The sequence below is a fragment of the Esox lucius genome, chromosome 15, assembly GCF_011004845.1.
Source record: "Esox lucius isolate fEsoLuc1 chromosome 15, fEsoLuc1.pri, whole genome shotgun sequence".
Lineage (NCBI taxonomy): Eukaryota > Metazoa > Chordata > Actinopteri > Esociformes > Esocidae > Esox > Esox lucius.
Window position 1 is genome coordinate 11107120 of NC_047583.1, and position 21873 is coordinate 11128992.

At 43.6% G+C, this 21873-nt stretch overlaps 1 protein-coding gene across 1 annotated transcript in view; it reads right to left on the reverse strand.

The window, feature by feature from the left end:
* LOC105015782 (connector enhancer of kinase suppressor of ras 3) overlaps positions 1 to 21873 on the reverse strand; it is a 41356-nt gene that overhangs the window by 3698 nt on the left and 15785 nt on the right. Inside the window, exons 2-9 of the mRNA XM_010879188.4 lie at positions 17443 to 17606; positions 10418 to 10620; positions 9220 to 9307; positions 3429 to 3470; positions 2232 to 2351; positions 2029 to 2088; positions 1229 to 1297; positions 881 to 1027 (exon numbers count right to left, since the gene is read on the reverse strand). Of these exons, the coding sequence (XP_010877490.2) occupies positions 881 to 1027; positions 1229 to 1297; positions 2029 to 2088; positions 2232 to 2351; positions 3429 to 3470; positions 9220 to 9307; positions 10418 to 10620; positions 17443 to 17606 (893 nt within the window). The remainder of the gene's footprint in view (positions 1 to 880; positions 1028 to 1228; positions 1298 to 2028; positions 2089 to 2231; positions 2352 to 3428; positions 3471 to 9219; positions 9308 to 10417; positions 10621 to 17442; positions 17607 to 21873) is intronic.

Here is a 21873-nt window from a genome sequence, read left to right on the forward strand (position 1 = left end):
ATAAGACCTACGATGTGTCACTTTAATTCCTGACACCCGGTTCAAACGCGGTGGTGGACAAGTTGAGAACGTTCCGGTGTCTTTGTGAGGCGAGGTCCTTTGTTGAGTGAAACCAACTCCGCTTTGACATCATCTGATCTGATCTTTCGAGAATAAAAGCAGCATCCAGGCGTGACAAGGCCTGACCAGGACACAAGTTAAAATACAACAGCCTATTGTTCCCTATAAACTGTGGTCAGGGCTCAGTTGCTTGACTGTGGCTAAAAGCTTAGTCGAGTCCTAATTGTCCACACGAGGAACTGACAAATTGGATTACAATTTTATAACTTCATTAACACAGGATTTTTCTGAGTGTTACACTCAATTCTCTTTATTCCCCACTAGAACACAACTTTGCAATTTTGACCATCTCTAAAAAGGCAAAATCACTAAGTGACCCATTGAGGTTGCCTATTTGACCAGCTACTTCGATACAGGCAAGACCACTGGGAATTCCCAGCCTATAGATGGACGTTAACCCAATATAGGCGCAGCTACACAAGCTGCCACCAAAGCAGATCTTTGCCTCTCTCTTCTATACTGCAGAGTAGTTCACAGACTGTTGTCTGCCACGACTAATGACCTAGTCGGAGTCAGATCATAATCATAGTGTGATTACTGTAGTTGTGGTTTCACGCCAATGCCCTTAGCGAACGGAGAACAGTTCAGCATTGTCTAAAGCCCCGCAGCCCTCCTCCAGGTTGTTTCTACACCAGTCTAGGCCTGTTGACACCCTAACACATCTCCCCGACTCTCTCACAGATTCACCAAAAGGTAATACGAACAATAACAGTATGCCTCACTGCTTCAAAGTAAAAGATGAAGGGGTTAGGATGTTCACCTGTGCCATCGGCGGTTTCCAGCGCATGTTCTTGAGCGGGGCAGGTGTGAACCCGTAGCTTCCTGTAGGCCTCTTTTTCAGGAGAAGGACAACCCCTTTAGGGTCCTCTCTCAGCTTGCCCACCAGGTTCTTCAGCTGCCAGCCCACCTGTTGTTACACAACATGTGTCAGCGTGTCCCCGTACCATCGCCGCTGAGGGTCAGCGGTACACTCTCTGTTGTTGTCAACCGAAGGTTCGCATTGTAACACGAGACCGTTTGAGTCGTGCTCAACCTCAAGCCTCCTGTATTCAGCTGGAGGAGTGGTGTGTTCGACAAGTGTCAGAAGGAACAGGTCCCAGGTGCTCACCACTGTCTGCTGGTTGACCTGGATCACTTCATCACCCCCATGGATCTTCTTGGTCATGTCGGCTGGGGACTGGCCACGCCAAGAGGAGAGGATTATGATTCCAACAGACACCATGCATATTTAACATTAAGTGCCGGACAATTCCAAATGTCCCTTTGTTGTCAGACGTGTGCCATGCATGTTTGTTATGACAGACCCACGAAATAACCCCTGAGAAAATTAACACAGGACCATTTTGACTGAATACAAACATTCTTTATGAATGTGTGGATACAACAAGCACGAGCATTACAAAAAGATTTATGAGTCATGATGATTTCTGGTTTAATTAGTCCTAAACGTCTGTGAATCACACTGCCATGTTACTCAATACTCCTGAGTAGGAGCAGTTTTATTTTTTACGTTAAATGGATGACCGAGACTTGAACAGGTATATTATTCATCCATAACGCCCTCCTCCGTCTCTCCACTGGCGTATAAAAGAAACATATTTACACTGGTCTCCTAGCTAGGCGGTAAACACTGTTGTTGGGTGCTGTTACCCAAGATCACTATTAGAATGGGAAGACAACGTTCTGTTTCAAGCTTAGTCTCCCCTCAGAGCTTGGAACATGGCAACTAATGTTTACGCATAACATTTACAGTTCCCATAACAACTGGATTTATCTTGAAACATTAAGAATGTAAGTAGATAGGAAACATTTTGTAAGTAGATAGAAAACAAAAAATTGTTAATTGTGCTTTCAGGATGGTGTTAACAAGGATCTACTGATTTGGTCTTCTGTGGCCACCATACTTACATGCTCTGTGGTGCCAGTGATGACATGAAGCCCATCATAGGTGGATTTGATGTACATCCCCTGTGGAAATATGACAAACACATAATGGAAAATAATTTTCCAAACAGCATTGTTTGTGAGAGCTTGAGGAGTACTAGACACATTAATAAGCTGGTAGTTCATTGGGTTGGGGGGAAAGACTGGGAGCATGCAGCATTCCTCACCAGTCCCTCGCCAGGCTTGATATTATTCAGCTGAACTTCCTCCAAGCATGCTGATTGGCTCATCAGAGGGTCAGAGGTGGTTCTCACAGTCTGGTCACAGATGCTGTTCAGAACTTTAGACTGCAACGAGACAGAGTGAAGGGAAGCCCTTAAAGCCAACTTGGGCAAACCAAACAAAGAAGGAAACCAATGTCAATCCTGAAGCCCTCAACTCATTGCCTCTTCCGGTGACTTCCATGCTGTGGTTTAATGACCTGTCCAGTAATGTCATGTCCCACCACGTGACTCATTAGGCAGCCACCCTTCACCCAAACACTCATATACACAGCTGTCTGTGTTAATGTTAGCGGGGCAGATTGACAGCCAGGAAATCTGGCGACAAGAGGCCATATACCTTAGCAACCAGTAACACTGGGGTAATTACCACACTACCCTCAGGGAAAGGGGGGGCAAGGAGGTGAGGTGCATTAACATGCCATTAACTTGTTCTACAAGTTAATGGCTTCAGAGAGCACTCCTTCCCTTCCACCATCTTCTATATGGACATTTTGAACAGTTTGCCATGGTTTGATGGGATGCTCAGGGAACAAAAGTTTCACATCTTAGCACTACAGCGGTGTTTAATTGAATTTTCTAACGGAACGTACCTTTTTATTATATTTTTTTAAATCACAAACAAAAAAAATACACTGAAATGCTACTAACAGACTTCAGAAGATTCTCCATTGATAAGAACATGGCCATAACTAGTAAAGCTTGTCCTTGTCAGTTGATTGAACAGTTGAGTTTAAAATGATTAAACCTCTATGATGAAGAGAGGTCTAGCAACTGTCTCCAACAGAGTTCACAGAGGGTGTCCGTGTGTGTGTGTGTGTGTGTGTGTGTGTGTGTGTGTGTGTGTGTGTGTGTGTGTGTGTGTGAAGGGGTAGGGGTGGTTGTGGTGGGGGGCCCGTTGTCAGCTCAGTCTGGAGAGTGTAAAGGACAGGAAACACTGATTGATGGCCAGGGCATATTTCAGCAGCCTCTTTTACCAGTGGGTCCTAGCCCCTGGCCCATCCTGCACTATGTCAACTAATCTCCATGTGAAGGAATACAGATCTGAACCAAACAAACATTTAAACAGACTTTCACAGAGTACTCCTCTAGTCAGTGGGAATGTAGTTTGAAAGAAAATAATTTGAGGGAAGAAATACTTACTACTTCTAGGATCTTTTCCTCCATCTCGTAAACAGTACAGTCCTGTGGAGAAGAGACAGATGTTAGAAGGGCTGCCTTCTCCTCAACATGCAGGAAGAGGTTTTTTCACCACAGAGACAGTCAATAAAAACAGAGTACATGGGGTAGCTAAATATGATGTCATTAGAGATCCAGATATAGGACTGTAGGCAGTTCCAAAAAAGATTAACGACTCAAAGTATATTTCAACATCAATTTGGAAACCATATCCTCAAACTTTGAGGACACCAAAAATCATTCCATATGATTCCACGTTCCATATAACGGTAAACAAAACACCTTAGCACTGGCTGCCCATACAATTCATTGGTAGTCCAGTCTCTCCTGCAGTCACAGGAAGGAGCCAGTTTATACTACCAGGTGAAGGAGAAGCCCAGAACATCGTACAGTAACTGCTACGTCACAACCAGGGGGCAGGAGAAGCCAGAATCATCCTACAGTCCCTGCTGCGTCAACCACAGACAGAATCCCCTCTGCCCCCTCCCAGAGTACCCACTTCCCAGACTGCATCACGGCCTGCCTCACAGCTGAAGAAACAGCCTTGTCAGACAGCTGGGGGACAGCGGAGGCCCAGTGCTGAAAAGACCCCTGGTAAGTGTTGCTGAGCCACTGCTTTGCCCTCCTGGCCTGGCTGTCGCCTGGCCTCTATACAGGCTCTCGGGTAATGCTCTTCCCTCTGGGTACCCAGATGAGGGATTAACTTCAACTAGTGCTAAATACGGATCTTGTCTAGAAACCCAAAAATGTATTGTATTGCTCCAGTGCTAGCCTCTCCACGAGGGCTTCGAAGTTAAGACTATGGCTGATTTCAGAGTTTTGCTTTTAACTTACAAAGCATTACATGGGACATTCTCCTACTTATCTCTGAATTAGACCGTATTTATATGGCCCACAGTCCATAAGTTAACAAGACAAGCCAGCTTGGCATTTACAGTTAACAGTTAAGTACTAATTTAAGTAGTTCGCCAGGCTTTTTTGGAGAGTTCTGCTGGTATACAGCCTATCCGTATGCCTAACGATACAGCTGGTTTTTGAGGAACATAAACGACCTGATTGGTTCACCCAAACCGGACCTCACAGTCCCAGACCGAAGGGGTGCAAGACGGTGCATCAGGTTCTTTGCCTACTTGAAGTTGGTTGAGTCATGGACAACATATTCGGGTCGGTTTTGTACCTCCGGGGCCTTAGTTCCAAGACCATGCCTTAGAACTACCAAGACCCATGACTCCTAGCTGTCACTATCCAAAGTCCACCTCGCCGTGTCGTTGATTCCTCCCGAAGGCTCCTGCTGTCACTGGCCACAGTAAAACTGTATTTTATTTAAATTGCATGTTATCTGAACATAAATACTTTTGTGAACAGCTAGAGGAGTACTAGCCTGGATTTGTATCCTTGTAGTAAAGCCGTTGTGTGTGCTGCTCTGCTGCTCTTTTCAAATCCTTTGTACAGACTATGTATGGGGAAAACAACCATCTATTTCAATATTCCCCTACCTTGCTCATTCCACTGGACCAAGCTGAGGAGAATCTGGGCACAAATGCACTTGGCTTTCATTCGGTCCATTGTCATAACTGAATGGAGCAGATTTAACTGTGAAAGCCATGAAAGCAGACTACAGCAGAACACTGGTTTGTCCTTTTAGGCCAGGAGTTTTTCCAGAAGTCTCCCTCTCTCTTGTGATCTGCACAGAGCAGATTATTTATTTTTTTGAATACTGATGCACATATGAAAACTACATTTTCCTATAACTTGAGAAGAAATGCCAGAACAAACATGAAGGGAAAACTAATAAGCATAAAATATCAATGTAGGTTACTGTTTTTGGTTTTGGCACCAAAGGCAATGTTTTACCCACAATTACTTTCCAAAATGGCCAAGAACGTGTAGTGGTTTTGGAAGGAATTTGGCATGACTTCCATCACATAATAGTACAGATTTTAGCTATAAATAGGTTTATACTGAGATGCAGTTAAGCTGAGATGCCTTTTACATGCCAACACGTATATGCTAAAAATAAATATTTGTTGGTCCAAGGTTGAATATATTTACCCATACTACCAATACACATATAAATACCTATACACAATATATATATAAACCATCTGCATATAATTCAGTATATATAAATATATAGAAATACATAAAACAATAATAACATAATTAATACAATATTTTTCAATAAGTTCTGTCCAAATATAAAAGCATAAACCCTGAAAGATCTGTGGAATACAAAATAATCTCATATCGGCATCAAACCATCAAAAATATAACTTTATACATATGCCAGGTCTAAACCAAGACCAGAGAGGAAGAAATATTCTGTGGGTGGATAAAGTTAGTTCTAACCCCCCTCACGCCATTGCTGTCCTCATAAAGCAGACTGGGGATCCATTCCCTCCCCAGACAGCCCCTTTGATCTGTAACCAGAGATGATCTGTCCAGCCGAGCGATGAAGTGGCAAAAACAGAAGACCACTATCACACTAACATGCGGCCAGTTATACAGCTTACCAGACTTGACTGAAAAACTGGATTTTACAGAACAATAAAATCGATGCACCATGTGAGTCATCAGACCTGCCCTCCAGACGTCCCTTTCCTCCAAGAATATCCACCTCATCGCTCAGTGTAACCCAGGCATTGTTTGAGCCCATGGCCTTTATTCAGGCGGAGCACAAGCGCTCATGTCATGGGTCACATGAGAAATCACTGCATGCTTGCTGGTTTATTGCTTTGCTCTATTTTGTGTACACATATAGGCTTCTTTCAGGCTTAAAGAGAGCCAGTGTGCATCCTAAAAGCCCAGTTCATCAGCCGAGGTTCATGGATAGGCCATTTAACCCCAACCCACAACATCAATTCACAGTGATACTCCCACACAGAACTTGTCTGGTGTTCACAAAACTATTTACCAGTTGAGGGGCAGGAAAAAAGCAAATTATTTGTGGATAAACATTAATGAATGTAAATCACATTAGAATAATTATTTTAGGTCTGAAGGAAAACTAAGACATTTAAATGTATTTGGTTAATTACCTTCTATTCTGACCCTTTAATGATAGAGGACTGTGCTGGTTTTAAAGTGGTTGTGTACCTTAACAACTAATGTCATAGTTAACAGAAAATGTGTACTCATTATATTATTCTGCAATGTAAGCATACTTTGAAGTTTCATGAAAAGTTAAAAGTATTTCAATCAACCCATGAAACAGTTATCACTATCCACTGGATATACATAGGGCTCCATTTTGACTTGTTTAAGCCAGCACTCAGCCATTTCCAATTTGTTGCCCAAGGATTTATAATTAACCTGTCATATCAGCTCAGCTTGCACTCAGACGGAGTGGAAGTATTTGAGGTATGTCCTCGACAACATAATGAAGTTATATTAAAGTTAATGTTAATTTCAGGCTCTGCTTATAGAGATTACAAATAGTTTGACCAGCCAAAAGCTAGTTTTAGTGGAAATGTTGTCATGAAGGCTTTGTAGTCATTATAAGATTGTGTTAGGAGCAATCCCAGATGCCAAGTGGTAGGCTACATGCTGACCAATGACCACTAGGATTTCCTGCCTGAACTGGCTATGCTAATATGTAACTGAACGTAGATGTATAGGTTTATATTCTGGGGTGTTCATTGAGATTTCCTGTAAATCCCTCCTTCATGACTATCTGCCTCCACTCTTTGCAATTGCCTGTGCTAGAGAAAATACTTTGATGCAAGGGTCAATTTGTGAGAGTACAGAAACCTCAATTTAAATTTGATTGATTCTTCTTTTAAAATATTTGCTTCCTTGCCAATTTAGTACATGCATCAATTTTCAACATGCTCTGAAGTGTAATGTCCAGACCCAACACTGGCTGTGTGAGCTCAGTGTGTTGTTGTATGTGCACACTGCACTGGATCGCTTCTCGCGAGTCAAGTTCTCAGTTTTCTATGTAATGTATAATCTCGGTCACGCAAACCATTCTAAGCATGCGCGGTATTGGACACTAATCAGTCACTGTAGGTTTGGCTGGTGAGGCTGCTGGGAAATCTTAAATCAACAAAACTATATTAAAAGATCAATTGTGTGCAGACATCCCATTTTAATCTAGGCTACATTATCAATATACAGGACGCAAGCTAGGTCTTGTTTTGGTTGTTTGTGTACTCCATGAAGACAATGTGTTCAAATTGTATGTCCTTCAAGGAAACAGATGCTGAGAAACTTGATTGCTGGTGATTTTTGGATGTACAATTAATTTTCCTGTATTAATATCTTGCTGTACATTATTACTAAAACCAAACATAAAATGTCCCAATTTTGGTTCCATGATGAGAACGTTACCAGGTAATAACGACAAATAACCGAGATTTGTATATAAATTGTTTTGGTTGACTTTCTCTCTATGCATGCAACTCTCCCTCGGGAACAGCAGGGTTAAGCTAGTGTCAAGTCCAGCATCCGAGGGTTACACTGCTCTCTCCCCAGTGAAGTGATTTGATAGAACTTTGTGAAATCACAACCATGTACATAAAAAAATTATTGTTCTATCACAGTGAAAATACGAAATTGGGGAACCCACATCGATTGTGGTACATGGCATATACATTTTATGTGGGAACTCTTAAATGGTCATCCATGAAATCCTGTTTCACTGGGGTATAAATATGAGGTGACACACAAGCTTAACTCCCTTAGTTATCCATCAACATGGGAAAGGTCATAGAACATACAACTGAAATGAGACAAAAGGTTGAGCTTCACAAATCAGCCAAGGACCATACACTGGTGTGTAAGAGCACTGGAGCTAAAGTTTTGCAGGTGCTAGTGTGAGGTTATGTTGGTCCATCATGGACTAAGGTATCCACTTGGAACACACAAAGCTGTGGCATGAATCCCTGTGAGTCTGCTACAGTACACCACAGCAAAGCTGCGACAGGTATCCCTGGTGCAGAGTTCACGCCATTCAAAACTCCTTATCTCTCTAAGCTCCCGTCTTTCTCCATAACCCGGATGAGACTTGCCACGGTAAATCACTGTGGTGCTGAACTCCCAGACATCAGCAAGAGGCAATAGGCACCCTTGGAAAAGGAACTGACTTCATGTAATAACTTCTCAAAAAGAACTCTTGCAGTCTCAAAAAAAAAGTTATGCTTATTTAGAAATTGTGGGGAAAAGAGACTGAGCTGAGCTCTGTTCAACACTGTTCAATCTGTAACTTTCTCCTTTTGCTTTCTTTCAAAGGGCTGCCTCATACATAACCACAAACAATACCATGGAAATATTCACACTGTAAGCCATGGCCAAATAAAACACATTTAACCTGGAAAGATGTTTGCTAATTTGCTGATACACAGGGTTAGGAAAATATCTAACATATTGCAGTGAAGGAGACCACCTCAACCCACTGTGCATTTATCCTCCACAGGATGCCCACAAACAGTATGCTCTCCTGCTGTGAACATCTTGCAACAGGGAAACCAGAACCACATGGCCTATGGAATAATGCAGCTGACGGAATGTTGCAGACACTTTTAAAGAGCGGCAAAGTTTTTTTAATAGAACTGTAAACACAGAGGCTGCGATTGTCATTAACCACAGTCATAGTTGGGGGTCTCCTCATTAGCTACCCTGATGTGGGGGTTCAGACAGACAACTGGTTTCAGGCTGAGGTCATACACCCCCCCCCCTTTCCGTGCTGTTGGGAGGGAGCTTGAGCGAGAAAGAGGGAGAAAGTGAGCGTGCGGGGGAGCGAGAGCGTGCAGACCTGTTGAACTGTGGTGGTGAGTTCCAGACACAGCTGAATAATCTTATTCTTGGTGGCGGTGAAGTCACTGATCCCAGTCAGGGGCGTCCTGCATTAAAAGAGGGAACAAAGAAGGTAATTCTCACATCCTCTCAGGGTCCAAGAGATGTCCCTGACTGTGCTTAAACACGGTATGCTTGAATGTATACACTCACCTAAAGGGTTATTAGGAACACCATACTAATACTGTGTTTGACCCCCTTTTGCCTTCAGAACTGCCTTAATTCTATGTGGCATTGATTCAACAAGGTGCTGAAAGCATTCTTTAGAAATGTTGGCCCCTATTGATAGGTTCTTGCAGTTGATGGAGATTTGTGGGATGCACATCTAGGGCAACAAGCTCCCGTTCCACCACATCCCAAAGATGCTCTATTGGGTTGAGATCTGGTGACTGTGGGGGCCATTTCAGTACAGTGAACTCATTGTCATGTTCAAGAAACCAATTTGAAATGATTTGAGCTTTGTGACATGGTGCATTATCCTGCTGGAAGTAGCCATCAGAGGATGGGTACATGGTGGTCATAAAGGGATGGACATGGTCAGAAACAATGCTCAGGTAGGCCGTGGCATTTAAACGATGCCCAATTGGCACTAAGGGGCCTAAAGCGTGTCAAGAAAACATCCCCCACACCATAACAACACCACCACCAGCCTGCACAGTGGCAACAAGGCATGATGGATCCATGTTCTCATTCTGTTTATGCCAAATTCTGACACTACCATCTGAATGTCTCAACAGAAATCGAGACTCCTCAGACCAGGCAACATTCTTCCAGTCTTCAACTGTCCAATTTTGGTGAGCTCGTGCAAATTGTAGCCTCTTTTTCCTATTTGTAGTGGAGATGAATGGTACCCGGTGGGGTCTTCTGCTGTTGTAGCCCATCCGCCTCAAGGTTGTGCGTGTTGTGGCTTCACAAATGCTTTGCTGCACACCCCTAAATGCATTGAAGCAACTGCCATGTGATTGGTTGATTAGATAATTGCATTAATGAGAAATTGAACAGGTGTTCCTAATAATCCTTTAGGTGAGTGTATAGCAGATTTAATGTAGCTAGCACTACCATTGTGTTCCTTCTCTGTATGTAAAAATGAATTAGACAGAACGGTTGTTGTTGGGCTGGACAGTCTTACCAGAACACAACGCGAGGCAGAGTCTTACCTGTCAAGCCAGGCCAGGAGGCTCTTTGCGGCTCCGATCAGTTCCACCACAGAGGTGAGGAAGTCGTTGGGAGGTTTCCGGGAGGTGCTGCCGTCATACGACGGGCTCTTCCTGCGGTCGGACGTGGACATGTGAAGGCTGTTTGTTGCTGCTCTCATCCTCACCACCAGACCTTTAAGGTTGTCTGTCTCTACCCCATAGTTCTGACAGGGAAGAGAGAGAACAGTTGAGCTGGAGACGCACAGGCTTATTTTAGAGTTAGGTGATAAAATGAAAGTTACAGTGATTACAGCAAACGTCAAATGTCCCAGGCAAAACATTCTTGGTCCTAACAGTGTTTCTCCATTTTGTATGGCTGTGTATTTGAATTCACAGACACAAATGTTTCCTGCAGAGTAAACATGGGTTATTAGTAATGTTTTATGACCTGTATCATTTAAATGGATGGGTTTCTCTTTCAACACCTCTGGGAGTGCAATTCCCCTGTCATACATTAGGCATGTCTAGCCCAACCTTCCCGGAGAGAGGTTCACACCATCCATGCGCCATCACCTGATTTCTATCAAGTAAGAAATGTTGGCATTCCTGAGCCAGGTGGTTTCCTTCTGGTGCCTTCCAGTAATTCAGAGACCATTCACATACACAAAATGACGCTTCAGGGGTCATGACCCGCAGACCGACACAGCACACACAGCCCAGTAGTTTACAGCTCATGTCATCAGGCTTCTGCAGAACAGAGAGGGCCATTGGAAGGCAGACCCATAAGCTTTGGCCCATATCTGTATCTACTGGTCCGTCTATGCTTTATTCCAATCGCCCATACAACACTGACCAGACAGAGCTGCTCTGAGGCACCTGATTTGGTTAAGGTTTGATTATTAAACCTAAAACCTATTTCTCTTAAACTATGTGGAAAGTGATTTCTTTTTTCAGAGTTATATACGATTTAATGCCTCCTATTGGCCAAATAAATCCCTTATTTGAAGCCAAGGTAATCCCTTGTACCAAACACCAAATGAGCCTAGCTCTGCTCTGACTGGAGGGATGCCCCCCGTGGATTAGCATCATCTTGTTACTAAACAGTCCCACATAGCTAGCATATTTTGAATGACAAAGGTTTGGACATACATCAACAGTTTATTTAGTTCAGTACGAGCAGGCCAAGTCTCAGCTCTTCATGTAAGCATCCGCAGAGCCACACAAAGCGTATCCCGTCACAGCATATGGCTACAGTAATATACCACGTTTATCGCTCGGGAGAATCTTTCACTGTGAGTGTCGTCTGATCCGAGGGAGCATGGGATTCAACATGGACTCTGGTGATGTAACGCGCTCATTAAAGAATCACGATGGCCTCGCTCATCACGTGGCCGGTCAGCTGTCTGCTCCGATTAACGTGGCGTTGCATTAAAGACACTTCTGGCCAAGTTCTAATTCAGCAACTTAAAATGTCATGGAAAGAATGTGTCTGCAGCCTAAACTCCTGTCCTGGCAAAACTCAGTGTCCCCGCCAGCCTCAGACTGACCGGCACGCTAACGGCTAAAAGCGCTTAAGAGCAGAAAATAGCCTATGCCTGCTCTGAGGGAACCTACATGAGATCAGTGGCCAACTATGCTCAGCCGCCGTTTTATGTCGGGAGCAGATTATGTATTACACACTTCATCCTAAAGTCCTCTCAATGAAAAGCCACATGTGCAAACAAAGCACAGAGTTAAAAGGTCCACAGATAAACGGACAGCCACAGAGGTCATTAGGGGAAGGAGACAGACAACGGGAGAAGAGATGGAGAATGTGTTGCTCTAGTATTTTATGAAAAAAGCCACAGCAACGGTGTTTAACCAAAAGAGAAATTGCGGGGCTTTGACGCAAAGTCGTGGAGAGCCAGTTAAGATCAAAACAACACCCCTGGCATTGTCATTAGTGGGCTAATCAGAAACACTAGTCTCTGACTTGAGCACAGATGGTCTCGGTTCCATAGCCATAGCAACGTATAGGAACAGGCGACTTAAGTAAATAATGTGTTTCAAATCAAATTCAACGTGTATTTTTATGGTGGCTGCTTAGCTAGCATCAAGACAGGAGCGAAAGACTGTTGTGGGAAGGCAACTGCTTGGAGCTCCAGATAGGCCCTTAATCCTGACATGCACATGAAGAAATGTCCACAGGAGACCTGAGGAGGGCTATCACATAATAGTTTCTTCCTGCACCTCACTGCAGGAAGCCAACAGTACATATCACCTGACCCGACCACAGGAACCTGGCCGGAACACAGCCCAAGATTGGTGCTCCCACACCACTCCACCGCAGACAGGGAGGGGGGTGGGGGGTCCCCCAAACTATAAGTCAGCTAAGTGGGGCCCCATCTGTTTCCTGTTCCTGTGGAGATAGTCAGGTACCTTCCTCTGGTGGACAGGTCCACAGTGCACAGTAAAACACTACACAGCAGTTTCCAACTCACTACTTGGCTGCTATGTGTTTAATATCTATTCCATATCTTTTGTTAGACAATAGCAGGGCTCTTTCTTCTCCTGTAAGCAGTCCACTGGGATCCCAAAGAAAAACAGAGCAGTTTGGTTTCAACATGGGACACCTCAGACGTAATCATGGTTGAGAGTCCCAGTTTGATTAATTAACATGTTCTTCCTCTATCTCCAGAGACCAGTTTGCTGTGATGGCTTTTCCCTACTGTGAGATGAAACTTGAACCTTGCTGATGTGCTAGCCAGCATGTTAGACATTATACCATCATGCTGACGAGGGTCTTTGTGAGAGTCAAGCTAAGACACCTGTGACACCTACAACCGTATGGGTTTTACTAATTTAGGAAATTAGAAGAAATAGATGGCACCAATGCAAGAACATTTTCTCCAATGCTCGTTTCCACAGGTGCCAAACACTGGTGTTTTATCTTGAAGTCCAGATATGTTTCTGTTTCCATTGACAAGGGCCAGCCCGTGTGACTTGGTGCCAAGCCCCGGACTTTAGGACTTAGGGCGGGGTTTGCGTGTTGACAACTGTGAAAACGCGGCATGTTGTGCTATTCGAATTGCGATGTGTATTGTTTGCTTTAGGCTTCTCGTAATGGTTTTCATTCGATCTAAAAAAAAAAAGATCCCTGATAAAATTTTTTTTTTTTTTTTTTGATCTACAGTACAGGGAAGCAAAGACTCAGAACGTAAACATTTGGAACTACCGAAAGTGATACGATTGACTCAATAGAAAAATAGAACGCTGAGACTGAGACATAGGTTGCAGAACCTATAACAACACAACATTACCTCAGAATTCTCCCAAATCCTTCTATTAAATGCTGGGATGCACCAATACCACTTTTTTCAGACCGAGTACAAGTACTTATATGTGGGTACTTGCTGATACCGAATACCAATAACAAGTACTCCAAGCTGCACTAGGTAGGGTTTTTTTCAGTAAAAGAACAAGCATTATTCCCCCTATAAACATGTTGTGGTTCTCTATGTTAACTTACTTAAGCTCTAACCATTTCTCAGTGTGCTCCAACTTATAATATTCTTTATCTTATATAATGTATTATTTAAATAGTAATTTGTTTAATCTATATTTTACCCCAAATTTTTTTCTTTAGAAAATATAGACAATACACATAACCCATCGCAGGCTTTTATTTTGAAGGAAAGATTTATTTGATTTATTTCGTTATTATATTTATATTTTGCTATCTTTTACCAATAATTCTGGCGCTATCAGAGGAATAGCCTCTGTGCTGCGGTTTAGACATCGATGTAGGGTATTACCTCAAAAAAGGATTGACGAGTTTATCCAAGCGCTGGAGCACGAGGCTTGAGATACCGGGGTGGTTCAGTAAACAGGTAAGTATAATTAATTGAGGATGAATATAAAATGTATGTACAGACATGGCATAAATGTCCCCCTGGAGACAGCCTGGTAAGACATCGATGCAAAGATTCTCTCATATAGGGACTGACGGGTTCATCCCAGCGCTGGAATGCGAGGACTGAGATACCGGGGCGTTGAAGTTCATGTACAGTCCCCCTGGATACAGCAGAGTTAGAGAATTTTAACAATCTGACTGTTTTAATTCTATTGAAGAAAAAAATAAATCACTGTAAAGCACATTGAATTACTTCTATGTATGAATTGTGCTATATAAATAAACTTGTTTGCTTGCTTTATATCAATGTGACTGTCCCTTACTGACCGTTCAGCGCAAACCTATGCATTCACAGACACAGCCAGTTACTTTTCTCTGACCTCACTAGCTAGTTTGATACTCTGAGCGTGCGGGACTGGACGTTGCTGCTCTGCTCTGATGCTTGTGTGATAGTAAACTGCGCAATGTTTTCATGATCTGCTCTTGAATTCTTTTTCTGGATATTTTATCTCACTTCACCAGGGCTGGAGTTAGCTGTTGTGGTCCTGCACTTCTAGCATTAGCATACTCCTTGAACTTCGCACTTTGTTGTGTCTAATAATATTTTATCAAATTGCTTGTGTTAAATTTGTGTTTTTCCTTTCCTCCTCTTGACAATTTAGCAGAGCAGAGCTTGCACTCTACTTGTGTTATTGCTGACATCTCCGTCTTCCCGCACTATCAATCGGAGTTCTATATTCTACACTTATGCGTCCAACCATCGAGTTTCAGTGCGTGGTATCAGGATATTTCTATGAGTAAGAGTACAAGTACATGAGCCAAGTATCGACCAGATACCCGATACTGGTATCGGTGCATCCCTAAATAAAAGGTAGAGAATTTTGACCAATACTTAAACTAACTACTGAATACACTGGCTTAGTCGCGGTGTCACGAGTGTAGATGGAGAAGTAGCCGGTCGCAGGAGTTTGAGGAAGAAATTAGTTATACTAGCCTACTCAAGTTCCAACACCGTACAATAAACAAACTGAGCATGGCGTTATTGTTTGTTATTTTACTACCAGACAAATATCGCCTTTAATTTTTCTTGCTGGAAAAACAAATCGTTGATAGTTTACTTTTCCCTCCCCATATGAGCTCCATCTTAATTCCTTGGTACCAAACGTATAGTGGAAACAGTAAAGTCTAGAGCCAACATTAGCATAAATCACCAGTGTAGCCCTGGTACCTGGGTAAAGCACCAGTGGAAATGAGGCACAAGAGTATTTAAGAGCGAACGGAGGGTTCACATCATCTCATGGCCATCTTCTGATTCCTATCTTGACCGTTAAAGGGGACAGAGCAGGTGGCAGTTTGACTCTACAGCATACAAAAATAAATGATGAAGGAATAGGAGACAAGGTGCTGAGAGAGTGATCAGGTGGGTCTGGTGTTTGTAGGCTGAATGAAAGTCCAATGAAAGGCCATCGAAACAAGGGCCTCCCGTGAGGCAAGAAAGAACGCTCTCTTAATAAGCAGACCGTCTCGTTTTACCAGAGGTCCTCGTGTCACTGAAGGCCCAGGCATTCCAAACTCAAGGTCACTAGTGGGGGGGGGTGCGACTAAACAACCCCTTGCATCCTTTCCATCTCCGTTCCAGAACCATCCTCTCCCAACAGGCTTTTCATTTTATTTAGAAAAAGAGGCCCAGCGCTGGGGAAGATTTATTAAAGATAACAAAAAAAGACACGCTGGGGAAACAGTGAACTCGAGTTAAATTTATGAAGTCCATCAAGAGAAAACAGTATGAGGTATCGCTAAATCACAGGATCTAAGGCTGAGCTGAATTCTGGGCCCCATTACGCTGAGCATTAAGGATGGGTTACTGCACCGCAGGATGGTAGAAGGTACGACACATACATGAATCAAAAGACTACACATACCCTCTACCCCTTTAACACTTCCCACGTGCCCGTTGCCGAGGACAACAATGTGACGGCCAGGTCTCATCTCCAATCAATCTGCCCTCGCCGGGTCTGACACAGAGTGGGACGCTCAGACACCAGCCAATAATAACTTCCTTATATGAATATTCTCAAGAGGATATAAAATCAAGCACTAAACACCTTAGGTGGTTCTACTACTTTGTGTGGGAATATCATTTGGTCAGGGTGCTGGACTCCGACAAGGAGCCCGTAGACTGACAGTGACCATGTGTCACTCTAGGAACAACACACTTGAATGGAGCAAACAAAGAGCAGGAACACCACCTGGGTCTAACTACAGACAAACACATTGCCACGCCGCGTCACTGGTGGTCCACAATCCGCTCAACGACATCTGTTTGGGCATAGTAAGAGCTTGGTCTACGGTTCAAACCTCTCAGCAGACCGAACACAAGGTCAGGGAGCATTGAAGGAAAAACCTGATATGCTATTTTAAGGACACTTCATAAAAGGAAAAAAAATATATATATGGGAGCCATTCTAAAGGACCATGAGGATTCAAAGAGAAAAATGCTGACAGATCAAAACTAAAGACCACAATCTGGGCTTTTATGACACAGGAAGCGATAAAAATCCAAATCAATCCCATCTGTTTGAAAACCTGGGTTTATTTCTGTCTGAGCAATGTGAATCTATCCCTTACTGTCCCCAGCTTGCAGTTCCTCATGCCCCCTTTCTCTGATCTTTAAGACAGTAGTGTTGACCATAACTCTTCTGTAGGTTCCTCTAATGGACAGCTGCTCACCTGGTCCTATTTACTTCCCACGAGGCAGTTTAATGCCAAAACACTGAGAAATATATACACAAATTAATGAAACAAGTGAAAGAGCCAACTTATTTTCATTGTGACACTGGCCCACAGTGCTGGAGAAAGCTACAGACATCTGTAAGAATCAGAAGTACCCACTACAGCCACTAGATGTCTGGGGATATTACACAACATAAAGCAAAAAAATTCATAGTTAATGTTAAAGTTATAACATCTCCAGAACACCCTCCCTTCTAAAACCCCTCCACACCTTTGCTGAGTTATGGGATATTCGTTTCTGTACTACTGGTTCCGGTCTGGGCTGGTTTGAGGGCACATGCACAGAGATGATTCATGACCTTCTTAATAAGAGACAACCTATTGACCTGCAGAAAGGACATGTGGTGTGAGCACAGCATACCAGAGCACAGAGCAAGTCGACAGCCTCCAGAACCAGCTCTTGGTGTCCAATGCGGGCCACACCCAGCTCCTCCAGGTCCTGATGGGAAATCTTCAGCAGCTGCTCCCCGCTGATCTTCTCCCGCTCAAAGTTGGGAACATACTGCTGAAGGCTATCATCCAGCCCTGCGAACAGAGAGGGAGAGAGACAGGTAGAGTGGGTGAGAGACGGGCAGAGAGGGGGAGAGACGGGTAGAGTGGGTGAGAGACGGGTAGAGAGGGGAAGAGCAACTGGTTGGACAAACACGACCAATGAGCATTTCTTACGTGAAAAGACTCAACATGGAGGCCATTTCGCACCACATTCCCATCCAGCCCCATGTTAAGACCCACTCCTCATGAATCCATGTAAAGAAGCAACAGCCTTGCCAGTTTTAATAACACACACACACCTGAAGACATGTGGGTGGCTGCATGTAAACAGCAGAGAAACAGGTGCATCAGCTCTACCCCCAATAGATAAACACACTGTAAGCAAAAGAGCAGTTGGACCCCTCCTAGAAGTCAGTTAGGCTTGTAAACAAAGGACGGCTCTTTGTCTAATTACAGTTGGGGGACGTATATCTTAGGTGCTATTTAAATCCTCACACTGTTGGTTGGGTTTTTACTGTCACAATGGCAGCCACTCTGCCCACTCAAGGAAAAGCAATCCATACTACATGGCAGCGAAACCTAGACCTCAGCTAGTTCAACAGGTCCAATATCTTTTCAGGGTCATATCTTACAGCCCTCTTAGCAGCAAGGTCTGTGGGTAATATGAAGTTATTTGGGTGAATAAAACTTGTGTTATTACAAGTCTACACAGCTCCTGCTGATAAGTGCCAATGCTTTCTGTTCACAAAAACACTGTGTGCAACAGACACCACACAATTATGCACCATTAAAAATAAACATTTTACATAACCTTAACCTCAATAACTTAACTTTTACCCAGTCCTAACTCCTAAACCTAACTGGTAATGCCTAAACTTTAAGAAAACCCAAACTGTAACCCTAAACACAACAAGTCAGGTAAAGCTTCTTGTTAAAGTGAGGTTGGGACAACTTTACATACTGCACGGTTTTCCTTTGGTTTACTTTGATAAACAGAAAAACGGGAACTCAAACGCATGCCCCCTCCTCTCATTTGGGCTGTCAAGCAGTGTTGTGACAACAGAGTGAAGAGACAAGCCTGTGTGCGTGTGTGTGTGTGTATAGGGGTGGGCCATGGGGGAGAAAACACCATCTAACCCATCAAAGAGGGCACAGAAACGGGGCAGCTGCAGAGCTATGGCCCTGAGCCCTGGCACTCTGAATGGCTTGTCAGCTGCACAGCCCCCCTGAACCCCATCCTGACACACACACACACACACACAATTGTGAGCTTGGCCATCCAAAACCCTTCTATATGTAATTCAAGGAAATACTTTTGGTTTCTACCATACTTTCCTGCCTAAATAGCAGCCATTTTAACCAGACCATATACGTAGAGGCTTCTGGCTTTCTGGCCATTCTTCATGAATGGCAGCTGATATCTTCACACCTGTGTGACATTCACTGTGCCTGTGGTAAATGGCCCTGTGTTGCAGGAGATCCGGTTGCAGATACCAGAGAAGACTAATCTGGCCAGCAGAGCAGAGAGACAAACTGGAGCTCCCAGCACAGAGGCTACTGTGCCAATCTACTGGATCTGCAGCAAGAATAGCATTTGCTGCTGTAACGGTCACCTTCACGCACACACAGACACACACACACACACACGCACACACACACACACACACACACACAATTATATTCACAATAGTCTACATTTAAAACCCACCAAGTCTTTCACAAAAAACAAAAACATGTGGATAAGAATCTGACAGACCAATAATTTTGCTTTATTACATTAAAGTTCATTTAAAAAAACTCTGACACAAGTTTGTTTATCACTGCTAAACTATAGCCAACAACACAGGCAAGTTGACTTACTGTCTACTGTACATATTTTCACCATTCCTGGGTTGAGAATTCCCAGGGCAAACGTTACGCAATTTGTGCTTAACCCCTTAGCTGGACAGGGTTCAGGCAGCACAGACGGAACTCACTTCAAAGGCCCAGTGTGAAGAGAGGAGTGAGCACACGGCTGCGCGGTGGAGAGCAGCCTAAAACCAGCCCAACACAAACACAGCCTCCGCCACTGACTGGGCCAGCCGCTGGTAATGGGATTAAAGAGAAACAGAAGGATGGAAACACAGGGCTAAGATTTCTCCTTCCTGTATTACTCTCAGTGTTTCACAAAGGCATTTCCTTTGGAATGATGCCATCCTTCTGCAGAAAACCTCTATGGAGAAAGTAAAGAAGTGGAGAGGCTAACGCTAGCTTCAGGTTTGGGTTACCAGGCCTGCCCTGGCTCAGGGACAATTTTCCCTACCATTAATAACCAATTGTCCCAAAGATCTAAGGGCCAATTACAATGGTTGGGAAGACAAGGAAAACATATTCCTAACTCAAACATACCTTCAATTCCTATATAAATAGCTTGATTCGATTTTGTGTTGATCCACATTTAGCAGAAATCTCACAACCCCTCTCCCGGGACACTCGCTAAGAAAGAAAATGCAATACTGGGTCAGGTCATGGCAGGGTCCAACCTGGTGAGAATGGCTGTCTAATTGGGTGAGTTTGAACTAGTTTGCCAATTCAAACAGCCTGTGTGTGTGTATGTGTGTGTGTGTGTGTGTGTGTGTGTGTGTGTGTGTGTGTGTGTGTGTGTGTGTACATATCCACGACCTGTCCCCTGTAATGGGACTAATTGAGAGGATCCCGCTGGTGAGAGAGTGGAAACATGGGTCTGCCCCCAGATACGCCACATTATTCCAGCAGAAAGCACACACTGTATAATCCCCATAGGCCTTCAAGTCAGGATTCCTCCCATGGGAGCCACAATCTGGCTGCATTTACTCCCAAATGTTTCCGAGACCCAAGGGGACCATGATGTTTCTGGCCTATAATCTTGCCACACCCGGAAGAAAAGATGCACTTTTTCACAGAGACCTGATGAAACCGTTTATAGAGCGTAGATCAATGACCGCATGGTGTGTGTGCAACTATCAATTTCCATTAAGGACATAAAAACCACTGAGAGGTTGGGTGTCAAATTGCTGTGAACAGACATAAGGACTTGGGGGTGTCTTTTCAGAGTATGGGAAAGCTCTTCAAAGGGGCAACTAGGCACAAATGCATTAAAAAACATTTTACTGCCATACTGAAAACAGCACTTAACACAGTGTTAAGTGTCAAGCAACAACCAGAAACAAACAACAACTTCTCACAAAAGTGCTGTGCATTAAGCCTGCTTCTTATTTGGAAATCTATTAAAAGTGGAAATGAGTTGGAATGGCCTGTGTGTAATCAGAATAAATATACAGAATAGACTACCAGGTTCATTACACAAGAGGCCAAACATATGGTTGCAGCCATGGCCACATAATACAATGTTTTCAATGCAATATAATAGCAGGACGTCCGGTTTCAAAGCACATTGACTGATCGATTTCCACAATGTGGGGGCTAATGATCAGAATCTAGACCTGACACCCCCTCTAGCCTCATTATCCTCGCCACTGGAGCGGGGGGTAGGGTGATTTGGAAACATCAAGCTCTCAGGAATTTAACCTCCTCTACCTTTGTCAGTATGTGTCTAGGTTTGCTTTGATGTTGTTCAATATAAAAACGTGGCTGACACCAAAATAATCAAGCCATTATAATTTCTTTGCACCAGCTGTAAGGCCTTGCTACATCACTTTACACCCATGGAGTGGCGCCTGTAACTATGTACAATAGGTTAACAACACAACGGATATGTTTTGCAAATGTAGATAAGGGAATCAAGCTTAATATTTGTCAAATGAAACCAGCCCAACATCTTCAGTCCAGAGTTTACATAAGTAGGCTTACAGACAGTTGGCATTATTGCAGACAGTTGGGAAAGCAAAAAGATAACAGTCCTGGCCAGTCAGTTTAGACTAAAGAAATGGCTCAAGATCCCACTGAAGACCATGGAACTTCTGCATATATAAGCAAAGAATACTGGCAATGTAAACAGTAAGTCTTTCCTCTCCCTTGTTAACTAGTCCAAGGATAATCCTAGCATTTCCTGGTTCACATCCGTACTAAAGCACTAAAGACAGCAGGTTTCCTTTCAGTAGCCAGAACATGACTGCCCAGGGAATGATGAGGAGATTGACATTTCTATGTACTGAAGTACAGAAGTGCCCAACAGCAGGAAGCCTCATATTGCTGGTCCACTGCTGAAACAAGTCATGTGGACGCTAATTTAATGTAGGCTACAATGTGAGCAGAAAGGCAATGCAAATATCTTAGTGCAGGGCCCTGCAACTCCAGTCATGAACACCCAAAACACTTACAT